The sequence below is a fragment of the Clytia hemisphaerica genome, unplaced genomic scaffold (assembly GCF_902728285.1).
Source record: "Clytia hemisphaerica strain Z4C2 unplaced genomic scaffold, Clytia hemisphaerica genome assembly, whole genome shotgun sequence".
In the NCBI taxonomy this organism is placed as follows: Eukaryota; Metazoa; Cnidaria; class Hydrozoa; order Leptothecata; family Clytiidae; genus Clytia; species Clytia hemisphaerica.
Window position 1 is genome coordinate 1,021,802 of NW_027103553.1, and position 11,829 is coordinate 1,033,630.

The following is an 11,829-nucleotide window of genomic DNA, read 5'->3' on the forward strand; positions in this document are numbered from 1 at the left end:
AAACGATCTTTTGACTATGGTCAGAGCCCTTAAAAATAATCTTGTTGCCAAATTTCATTCGAAAGGATGACCGATTAGATCAAAAGTTAATCTAATCTGCACTTTTATGACGTCATGATTTAGCTAACTCGAAAATTCCTAACTCGAAGTTTTCTTACTCGAAGATTCCGGGCCTCTCATTTTTGCATCACTATGCAAAAATATCATAACTGGAACAAACGGCCCGACAAACCATTACGTCATGTGTAAACAACAAAAATGGTAGCCATTTCCACTTTCGTTTTCATATTTCACCATCAGATTGCACCAGGATTTTGAAACTACCAGCTGACCAGAGCATATTTAAAGAGAGGTAAGTCAAAGAACATTTCATAGCTCAAACTTCACTTTTTGAAAGGTATTTAGATTCGGATTTATGCTTACAACACTAGGAGTAGTAGACACTCTTCAAGTTTTGCCACAAGAAAATCAAATGAGTTTTAAAGTTAAAAAAAATCAAAGGTGTAAACAAAAGCATACCATTATGGAGGTAAGATACAAATCTGTCATACAGTAGAGAGTTTATATAAATATGATTATACCTTGTTATTATCTTGGGAAGATCAACCCGCTTTCAGTTAGTCTAAGAAATCATGGTAAAAACAACATCAGTCAACGACCCTCGACATGGCCCGAGAATTCTCAGGCCAAAACTTTTATTGGAATTCGCGTAAAGCCCGAGTATGGCCCGAGCTGGCCCGAGAATTCTCGGGCCATGTTCGGGCCGCGCACGGGCCACATTCGGGCCAATTTTTGAAAACATGATTTAAACAGGCGTGTAATTTCAGGACTGATTTTTTTAACATTTTCTTTGAGAAAAACTTGGTTTCTCTTAATTATATTAGATATATGAATGTTGTAAATTCATATAAATATTAAATGTCTTATTTGGTATGAAAACATAGTTATAAATATACTTAGGGTGGAAATATTTGCTAGTAAACTGGTCCTGGTTTTAAACTGAAGCGTGTCCACGGGAAGCTCGTAAAGTTTTTTTGAGCGATATAAACAAAACAGACAAATCTTATTTTGTACTATTTTGTTTGACTGGACATGCTAAATCAATTTAACATTTAACATGGCCCGAACATGGCCCGAATGACTCGGGTCATGTTCGGGCCAAAAGAATTGATAGGGTCTCTCGGCCCGAACATGGCCCAAAGAGGCTCGAGAATTCTCAGGCCATGTCGATGGGTCGTATCAGTCATCTACTGGAAAGTGCTGGGTCAAAAATTTGCATTAAGCCAATCTCAAGATATCGGTCAAAAACTGATTTTGATGTGTTTTTTCGATGTATTTTATAACGTCAAAATCAATTTTTGACCGATATCTTGAGATTGGCTTAATGCAAATTTTTGACCCAGCACTTTTCGAAATCCGCTCGTTCATATGATTCTTTTGAGCTATATATGAACGTTGAGGAATAATTGGAAGCGGTGCGCGTCACGCAAAATATATTTGGGACATGCCTTGTTTCACCCGAGGGGGGGGTGGGGTTCGAATAAACAGGGGGGATGGAAAATCTTCGAGATTTTAATAAACGGGGGAGACCTAATTGCCAGGGGGGTTGGAAATTGTACTTCTGAAAACCCAAAATAAGGTAAATATAGGCTAAAATCAGGCTAATTAGAGCAAAATAAAGGGCCTTCTTTTTGACAGCTGAAAATATTTTTAAGAATTAATAAACGGGGGGGTCCTAATAAGGTCCGGGGCAGTTTAAAAATTTTCCAAAAATTAACAAGCGGGGACCCGTTTATTTGGCACCTAAGAGTACGTATAAATATTGGTCTAATGTTAAATGTCAACAAGATTTTATCTTTCCAACAAGGTAGTCATATTTTCCCTCAAGAAGAGCAATCTATCAAAATATGGCAACTGGTAATTTTTTGGGAACATACTTTAAAACTTTTCAGGATACTTCTATTTTCCTGCTGATTTTCTTGATCTGGTGATAATTCATGTTACTCAAACTTGATTTTTTGATTTCTATTAGGTAACAGGATTTTCAACACAGCCATACAGAAACCAGAACGCTGGATCAAAAGAAAATAATTTATCGTTGCAGAATGTCTCATCGGATGAAGAAGAAGTTTGCTTTTGCTTCCACGAGGATGATGTCCTTGATGAATCTTTTTTCAGTGATTTGATGTACAAAAGCAAGAAAAAACAATTAAAGTCATCGCGACCAAAGCGCAAGGTCAGATCAACTGTGAAACAGACATTTAGAAACAAGCAGGAATTTTTCAAAGGGAATGATAACAACAATAAAGGTGTTGATGATGAAGTCGAATTAACACAAGTCCTTAGAGAACTTCCTCCAAAGATCAATCTAAATTTGAATCAAATCAAAAAGGAAATTTCAAAATGTCAAACAATCGAGGACAACCATCTTCTACACAAGAGGAATATTAATAAAAAGCTAAAGAAAAACAATATTTTGAGATGCTCCCAGCTCCCTAAAAGTTATTCATTACCAAACCAAAGCCGAATTTCTCAGCAAAAACTCGAATACAAGTCTGTTGAAGAGAAAATGCTAGAACTTCAATACCGTGATATTAGTTATTCAGATTATGAACTTCTCTTGACACTGGACGATACAGTTAAACCGCCAACTGCAAACAAGTCAACCCTCAATAAACTATCACAAGAAATGAAGAGGAACAGTGACAGTGAATTATGTGTAATTTGCATGGGTGATATTTTGTTTCAGGAAATTGTTATTACTTTACCGGAATGTGGACACCGTTTTCATAAATCTTGCATAGAAAATTGGTTACTGAATTGTTCGAAACAATGCCCTGTGGATATGACATATATTTGTTAACACTATTTTTTTATCTTTTTTCAGCACCCATTCATGCTATATTAGAAAGTTATACACCTTTGGATTTGTTAGTTAGTTTGGATTTCCAAAGAGAATAATCTACGAAAAACCTGAACACAGATTTGAAATCAGCAAGGTTTAAATTTTGAAATAGCTTGCTGTTATGATTTTTGGGACAATCTGGAACAGTACAAAAAATCTTCACTTTTTTCATCTCCATTTTTCAATTTTTCAAAAAAATTTTATCCTTTAGATTATTCTTATTATAACATAGCATGGATGAGAAAAGATCACATACCATATTCAAAAAATGTTTCTATAAATCTGTAAAGCTGTTCCTGTTCGGGGGTGAAACTAATGTTAACAGTTCCTGAAATAATAGAGCTTTTGCCATGAAATTTTCTGTAAATTCCTAACTTTAAATTAGCTTAAAAAATTGACACCCTTAAAATCTTCACACCTTGCGCATGATGAAATTTCTGACAGTAGGGTGTCACAAAAGTTAACACATTTCCAATACAAATTTATTTTTAATGTCAAATATATCGTTTAAACCGTAATATATTGAATATTTAGGATAAAATAAGCATTTTAGACTCAGGGAACTTTTTTCTAAAGCCTTTGTTAGAATACAATAGCTAATTATAAATTACAAATGAAGTATTTTAGCTCGAGAAAACAGAGACCTGTTGTATATTTTTGGTAAGCTCTCAAAAAATTAAGATAAGAGATATATTGTAAGTATAGGTGATTTCTGTACCTAACTAGAGATATTAACCCTTGAAAACCTTGTTTTTCAGCCAGAAACAGCTATTTTGTCCAGTTTTTGCGCCTTTTGAAGCTCAATATCTCGAGTTAGGTACTGAAATCACCTATACTTGCAATATATCTCTAATCCTAATTTTTTGAGAGCTTTCAAAAACTATACAACAGGTCTCCGTTTTCTCGAGCTAAAATTTTCATTAATTTTTAACCCTATGATTTTTGCCTGAGACCGTCATATTTGTCCGAAAATCACACCAAAGTGTCTGAAAAAAAATTGGAAACATCGTAATTTCGATTCCCTTACCCCTTAGCTTTCCAAAAATGTATAACAAGTGCTTTGACCAAAACAATCGAGCGATTTTACAAAATGCCCTCTACTAGAAGGATAAAATCAAATTTTGAGGGGTCATTTATCAAATTTAATCAATTGGATCAAAAGTTAAGCCAAAATGAATAAAAATTCTTTATTTGGTAATTGCTCAAAAACGTTGAAAATCGACCTATCAAATTGTTATAGAAGCATAATTGCATGGAGCATGATTTTCATTGTTGAAGCAATAAAAACCTAATAGAAGTATCTTTTTATGAAAAACGAAGTAAGATTTTAAGTGAAACAAAGAAATTTATCTGAAAAACTGAAAAATTTGATAATTCCAACCGATATTTGACTTCAATAGCTACACTGATGAAATCAGCGCTACTTTTGACTTTAGGGGTCCTTAAGCCAAAACTTGAAGCTGAATTCCATAGAAAATAATTTGAAATGACCCAAATGAAAATTTTTAGTCCTTTAGAGAATTATTTCAAGCATTTTTTGTTTTCATGTCCACTTTAAACTCTTTATTCCTGCAAAAAAGTAATAATTAGGTTATAAAATTTGATAAGTCGATTTTCAACGTTTTTGAGCTTTTTCAGAATGTGAAATTTTTATTCATTTCAGCATAATTTTTGATCTAGTTGACCAAATTAGATAAATGACCCCTCAAAATTTAAGTTTATCTTTCCTCTTTCCAATGCAAAATAATTGATCTTTTAAAAATTCATAGAACTCGAGAAAATTCACTTCAAAGAGCAAAATTTTTTTTCTGAGACACCCGGTATGAATTCAATTTTTTATCTTACATTTAGCAATAATATTTATCCTTCTTTTGTATATCGGTTAATTGAAGATGTTAGATATGATAAATTAGCAGATGAAATACTCGTCTCCTAAATTTTATTGCAAAATGACTCAAAACGATACTGTTATAGACAAAAAAATAACACCATGTATCTCGGCATGATGAAAAAATATTTAGATTAAAAGTATTACGAAGGTACATATTACTTTGTGAGAGAAAAAACTGTAAATCAGCTGTAGATTACCAAAACAATTACTAAACGAAATTGATTCCAGGCTAGGATCAATAATGTCACGAGAAGTTTTTTTTTTTTATTGATAGCCTGAGTGATGAACTTTGGCATGGCGTGAGACCGAAAATTACACTACTTTAACGTATAATACCTGTATACAATTATTTATTTTGTATGAATGTCGTTTCTTTTTTGCATACATCTCAAATTCCATAAAAAAGTTTGCAACAAGATAGAAAGTGACGCCAGTCTGAGAGCCTAGATAAAACCACCGTTCTGGACCGTTGCCCTACCACATCTTCATTTTCTAAAAACTTTAGAAACAATTTTCTCAAAAAATTATAGTTCTCTAAATTATCTTTTCAAGAGGGAATGGACTTTTAAAAGCAATTCATCAAAATTTGTCATCATTGAAATATCATCGTTCTTTTTTAAAACAGACTTTTGGAATTGGTTATAACCTCAATTACCCCTTATCCGTTCAGAATTTTTATTGCGAAACGGTTATTTGTGTTCCAAAAGGCTTCTTACGTGTGATTGGAGCAAAAAAGGGTACGGGAGCATGCCACTGGCCAGGATCCCTTTTTTAGGGATTTCTGACAGGGTCCCGAATTTTCTAATTTTCAAGATGTGTATCTAACAGGGTTGACTTTTGATTATTTTGGAGAATTTTCAGGGTAGCAACTTTTAAATTTATCGTCTCCCTCAGTGATTTTTGCCACTGGCGAGAACAATTTAATTTGTTGTCCTACGGGCCCGACCGACCCTAATTTTGCTAAAATCAAAAAAATAATAATGTCGAATTTCCACTAAAATATATTTTACTCACTAGTTATTGCTAGGAATTAAACTTGAATAAAGCTGAAAATTACTTCACGAAATTGAAAAATCATAAAAAGCATTCCATACGCTAAAATTTTATTATGATAAAAAAACATTATTATGTAAAAAACAAAGTGAATTTTTGATCCAGATACTTTTTGGAAAATTTTCTCGGTACCTTACCAACCCTGATAAATGAAAAATTTATTCTTACTTTGCCGACCGACCGACCCACATTTTTCTAACGATCTGTCCTTAGAACGACAAATTAAATTGGTCTCGCCTTTTAGAGTAAAGATATATAAGGAAAAATATTCAATTTTGTTCTGACAAGCTTTCAAATTTACCAAATAATGATATCTCTGACAGGTCCCCATTTCAAACTCCAGTGGCACCTCCTCGTCGGTCATCAAGGTCAGTGCACCCCCACGGACTAATCTATAGAAGAGAAAACTTTTATAAAAAAGTGCCCAAAATTTATTAAAGTTAAATGTAAAAGCGCCCGTCAATGCAGGGATCTTCAAGGACGTACACACCTGCAAAAATACTCAACTGCTTAAAGTTAAACTTAATTGTGTATTTTGGGGCTTCAAATCACTAAAAATGATTCTGATACGTTTTTTTTTTTTAATTTTATTACAAAGTCGTCTGCTGAATTGTGTTGCAATCTTCCAAAAAAAATTACTTTCTAAGCCCTCTAAATAAAATGTCATTATTGTCAAATGTTTTTTTTGTATAATTTTGAACTGAAGTTCTATTTGTGGGGACATTGGAATTCGCTGACCCTTAATGGCTCATCGCTGGCGATGACTCGTGTTGGGTTGGATTCTGTGAATTTCAAACTGGAAACAACTTCGATTTCACATCTTGCGAACAAAGCCACAAACATTTTTGTCATATTTAAAGAGATGTGTTGACCCAAGCATTTTCGGTTATCATTTTGTGGCTCTTGATTGAAAGGGCCTCCAAAAGCGAAGAAATTCTCTTGGATATGTTTTTGGTCACCAGTTGTTGAGAATTGATACGAGCATCGAACAGCGTTCTGGTTACGTTGTGCACCGTATGAATATCCAGTCATATACGAACCCTTCTTGACCACATATTTACCTTGAAGAGAATTCAAAACGAAATCTTTCTTAGCACGACCTTGCACTTGAACGACAGGTGGTAAATATCTGAAAACTTCTGTTGCAAATCTATCGGTGACATCAAATACTTTTAACTTCTTATCCATACTTTTTCCATCATCTTGATTGAATGCATCAATTTCCTCCAAAATTTTGTTTCGGGTATCGTCATCCAGATTCAAAAATAACGGAATGGTCGATGATAAACCACTTTTTAAGCCAAAAGCTGAGAAAATAAATGCAAAAAAGAGAGCCTCACTTTTCAAAGTTTCAGCATCTCGGCTATCAGTTTTGAGCAGCTCTGGCAAGATATTCTGAGCCCATGGTGTGCTATCCATATAATCATACATTTGGTTGGTCGCCTGCTTACCAACATCATCTAGCTCCAAACCCGGTGTATTTTTAGGTGTCAACCCTTTGATAAACCATACCAAGAAGGTTTTCAAATCCAAATCGAAAGCCTTATCAAAGAAGAATTCAGTTAATGTTTTAACAGTCACAGCATCAATCAAGTTGTCAACATTGGTTTCTTCATCTTTGATCAATGGTAAAACAGATTCCCAATGTTTCTTCAAAATCTTGTACAATCCCTCATTGCCATACTTCTCTTCAGCCATGCTTAGAATTTTCCACATTCCTGCTTTTTTGGTTGCTTTATCGTCTCCATTGACCGTAGCTGTTGGAAAGTAACCTCTTAAAGTGAACCCATTCACATTGGCTAATCCAAAATCTACTGATTTCTCCGTCAGCTCTGGATCGTAGATAACATTGATTGCAATAGGATCTGCAAGGATAATACGCTCTTCGAATAATCTTAACTTGAAAACACCCAATCCACTTTCTTTCATAACTTGATGCATATAGTAGGATCCTTTGATTTTGGCAAGGTTTGCCAGATTTTCCTGAGGGTTCTCACTACCGGCGTATGGAACCTCTGGTAAATCTGTCGGAATCAGTTCTGGTTCTTTTGTCTCGCATTTTTTAGCTTTACTACTGAACAAGGCGTCCATTTTTACTTGAAATCACCAAACGACTATAATGCTCTCTGAACTTTTATGTTGAATTTAATATATGTAAGAAATTCGCTTGCGTGGTAATGTATTATCTAAATCTTACACGCTGCGCTATTGTCAACTAATGCATTCCAGACTTTGTATTGTAGAATGTTTTTATCAACCGCTTGAGAGCAGTTTTTAACAGTGTATACAGATATACATATAAGTAAAAACTCGTTTTTACATTTACTAAAAATAGACAAAAAGAACAACAAATTTTAAGGTATTTTCCCACCGAGGACAAAACTTTTGTCAACCTTTCCAGTTGGGCAGGGTCAAATTTTTTTTCCGTACATGGACGGGAGTATCATCGACGGTCGGGAGTATCTCATCTTGACGGTCCGGAGTATCATCGACGAGCGGGAGTATCTTAAACTTATCTTAAACCTTGAAATATCGACCCGACCGGGGTTCGAACCAAATGAAAGAGTCTGATCAGAAACCCAGCGCGCTATCCGTTGAGCCACACTCGCACAGCAGAACACAAAATTTGGAAATACTTATAGAATGACAAAAAGACGGGGGTAATGTTATTATAATATGGGTAAAATTGCCCCTTTTTTAGTTGGTATATTTATTCCCGTCGTTGAAAACACAACAAAAAAATTATCAATGCTTTTTAAAAAGAGTCCAGTGATAGAGAATCATAACATAAAGTCTGTCTATTATTTCGATTCAATTAAAAGTGACATTTCCATAATTAATAGTTTAGTAATTACTGTTATACATTTGGGGATCATGTAAAAGATTTCTTTCGAAAGAAACTCACTTCGATTACACTTGGAGGTTTCTGGGGAATTCTTGAATAGTAAACTGCATACTGATACAGTCTGCTAGACATTAGGCCTAACCCCCCCCCCAAAATCAAGAATTTTCTAAAATTGAAAAAATAACTGTTTTAAGATCAAAATTCTATTTAGATTCCGAATATGAAAACTAGAAATCCCGCACGGCTCTCAATTTTTCACAATTTCGATTTTTCTAGGGTTCGGTATAAATTTTAGTCCCTAGCAACGCCCTTGGCAACACAGTTTTGACCATCTTTTAGCCTACATAAACCCTTATAAACCACCCAGGGCGGTACAAAAAATGTCTACAATGCTCTCAACTGTTCCGTAAAATCATTGGAATTTCGTGCTTTTTTACACCAGACCTTTTTCAGAATCAAATTTTAAGCCAGAAATGGCCAAGACAACTGACAGAGTGAAGCAAAGTACTAAAAGATTCGAGAAAAGGAAAGGCTTTTGTAAGAAGATTGTATCAAATAGCCAAGACAATGTTGCTCCTGAAAGCTATGTAAATACTGTAAATACTCCACCTGTAAATATTGTAAATACACCACCTCCTCGTCCTGTTCCTGTATTGCGGTCACCAATTGTTTCACCCGATGATGATGTCACAAAAACTATATCACAAAAGAAAGTTCACCACATTGTTTCAGAAACTCCTAGGTCAACTGACTCGGTATCTGGCTACAGATTCATGGATCTAGAAATATTGAACAGTGTTATCAATACTTTAACTTGTCCAGAATGTAATGAAAAGAAGTTAAAGCTAAAGGAAAACGTCGGTCGAAAGAAGGGACTCGCGTCATCGCTTTACGTGTTTTGTGGGAAGTGTGAGTACAAAAATGACTTTTATACATCTAGACAACATCCAGACACCTCCTTTGATGTCAACAAAAGGATTGTTTATACTATGAGATCCTGTGGGCAAGGCTATTCTGGTGTTAGTACTTTATGCACGCTCATGGACAACTACGACAAGCTCGCAAAACGTTTTGCAGATGTTACTCAGGAAATTGCAGAGGATACAATGCTTGATTGTGCCAATGATATCAAAGATGATGCTACAGAAAATGAAGATGGAATTGTTGATACTGCTATTTCCCATGATGGGACATGGCAACGTAGAAGACATTCTTCACTGAGTGGTTACACGGCTGCCATCTCCATGGAAACGGGCATGATACCGTGAGATTGGGTAACTTGCATCAGTGGAGGCTAACATGCATAGCCCTCAAATGAATGACCTGTCTGGTCATTTAAAATACAATTACGAAGCTCTGCTCGCAGCTCTACTCTACTATTTTTGTTTTGATTTAACTTTGTATTTTAATGACCAGACAGGTCATTCATTTGAGGGATATGCATGTTTACCTCCACTGATGCAAGTTACCCAATCTCACGGTAATTGATGTCGAACCAATGTCTCGTTATTGTAAAGGCTGTACGCTGAAAGAGAATCTCAAAAAAACTGATCCTGCAAAATATGACCTCTGGAAAGTAAACCATACTTGTCGTTACAATTACACAGGTTCAGCTAATGGTATGGAAGTTGAAGGAGCAAAACGTATCTTCCAGCGCTCGGTAGAAAAACGGAAGTTACGTTATTCAACACTCTACGGTGATGGTGACAGCAAAGCACATGCTGCTGTGTTAAATGTCTATCCAAAAAAGCCAGTCAGAAAACTTCAATGCATTGGCCATGTCCAAAAGCGTGTTGGGTGCAGATTGCTGAAATTGAAAAAGGCGGTCAAGGGTTTGGGCGGCCCCGGACGCCTCACGAAAGTCGTTATCAATCGTCTTCAAAATTATTACGGTATCGCTGTTCGTTCCAATGTTGGAAAACTAAAAGGAATGCAGAAGGCTACAAGAGCAACCCTCTTTCACGTAGTATCTAGTGCAGAAAAAAGCTATCATGGTGCCTATTGTCCGGCAGGAAAAGATAGCTGGTGTAGATTCCAACGAGATAAAGCCGAAGGTACAAATACGTACGAGCCAGGAAAGGGTTTACCTTTGGACGTTATCTAGCATGTAAAACCAATCTTTGCAAGCCTCAGCTCAGAGGAATTACTTGCAGATTTTTTACATGGAAGAACCCAGAATCAAAATGAATCTTTTAACCGGTACAGTGTGGGATCGGCTTCCAAAATCAAAATATTCAGGGTTGACGCAACTCCGATTTGGTGTGTACGACGCAGTCGCAAACTTTAATATTGGCCGAAAGGCCAGTGTGCTTGTATATGAAAAGATGGGCATGGTTCCTGGAAAGTACATGTTGAGAAACTGCTTTAAAACAAATAAAAAAAGACTTTACCATTCTAAGTATCAAGATAAGGAATCATCGAAAAAGCGTCGAAAAATTATTCGTGGCTTGAAAAAAGCACAAAGGACAAAGAAAAGGAAGGAAAAGTTTACGGTGCCGGTGAATTCAATTAAATTTATAGACTTTGTGAATGTTTGTGATGGTGTACTATTTCTTTATAATTTATTTGTCTCATATTAGCTATTTACCAGCTTAAAAGTGGATTTTATAAATGATTACTGCAATAATTCACCTTAACGTAAACTTTAAACTGCAATATCTCAAAACGTCATTTTTTCACCTCCCGGCAAGGATATATCAGGAACGGCTTTTGCAATCCACCTGAAATTTTCACTGAATGTTCAGCTATATTAATTGCACAAAATGAGCGAAGCAGCTTTCTTAATTTCTTTTCTAATTATTGTTGACAGAATTCAGAAGCGTCAAATTTTCGTGAAAATTTTTCAGCATAATTCTTGAGACTGGTACAAAAAGTTGACAACCTGTTCAAAAAATCTGTTCCGCTCATTTTGTAGGCATGTATCTTAGGATTCTTGAGCCAAAATTTCAAACTGAACCGACAACTGGTTGGTCCTGAATCCTTGCCGGGGTAAGGCGCATATTTCAGATATCCGCCATTATTGTTGGTTGCCATGACGACATTTTTCAAAAAAGATTTCAAAGATTTCTTAGTTTGGTTATACCCTAGCAACTCATGTATATGACATTCTGAAACAACTTTCCAATCCCAAAATAA

General features: G+C 35.4%; 2 protein-coding genes across 3 annotated transcripts; one reads left to right on the forward strand and one right to left on the reverse strand.

Moving 5' to 3' along the window:
• The first annotated feature begins 272 nt into the window (after window positions 1-272).
• LOC136800401 (uncharacterized) lies at window positions 273-3,178 on the forward strand. Of its 2 annotated transcripts, none has more exons than XR_010845704.1 (2): window positions 273-352; window positions 2,033-2,123. XR_010845704.1 is itself a non-coding variant. In XM_067057060.1 (2 exons), exons 1-2 carry the CDS (start codon window positions 416-418, stop codon window positions 2,861-2,863), a joined length of 945 nt encoding a protein of 314 aa, XP_066913161.1. In that variant the 5' UTR covers window positions 364-415; the 3' UTR covers window positions 2,864-3,178. The 2 variants fall into 2 exon arrangements, 1 of the variants encoding a protein (XP_066913161.1); XM_067057060.1 differs by lacking the exon at window positions 273-352 and adding an exon at window positions 364-529 and having other exon boundaries at window positions 2,033-3,178.
• A 3,379-nt stretch (window positions 3,179-6,557) lies between these two features.
• LOC136800414 (uncharacterized) lies at window positions 6,558-7,940 on the reverse strand. The gene has a single exon (XM_067057073.1). It carries the CDS (start codon window positions 7,938-7,940, stop codon window positions 6,558-6,560), a length of 1,383 nt encoding a protein of 460 aa, XP_066913174.1.
• Window positions 7,941-11,829: the final 3,889 nt, after the last annotated feature.

Bases quoted from the DNA above. Each gene is read 5' to 3' on its own strand.
- LOC136800401 (XM_067057060.1), top strand. From the start codon at position 416: ATGCTTACAACACTAGGAGTAGTAGACACTCTTCAAGTTTTGCCACAA. The intron at 530-2,032 runs GTAAGATACAAA...GATTTCTATTAG, and splicing joins AAAAGCATACCATTATGGAG to GTAACAGGATTTTCAACACA.
- LOC136800414 (XM_067057073.1), bottom strand. From the start codon at position 7,940: ATGGACGCCTTGTTCAGTAGTAAAGCTAAAAAATGCGAGACAAAAGAA.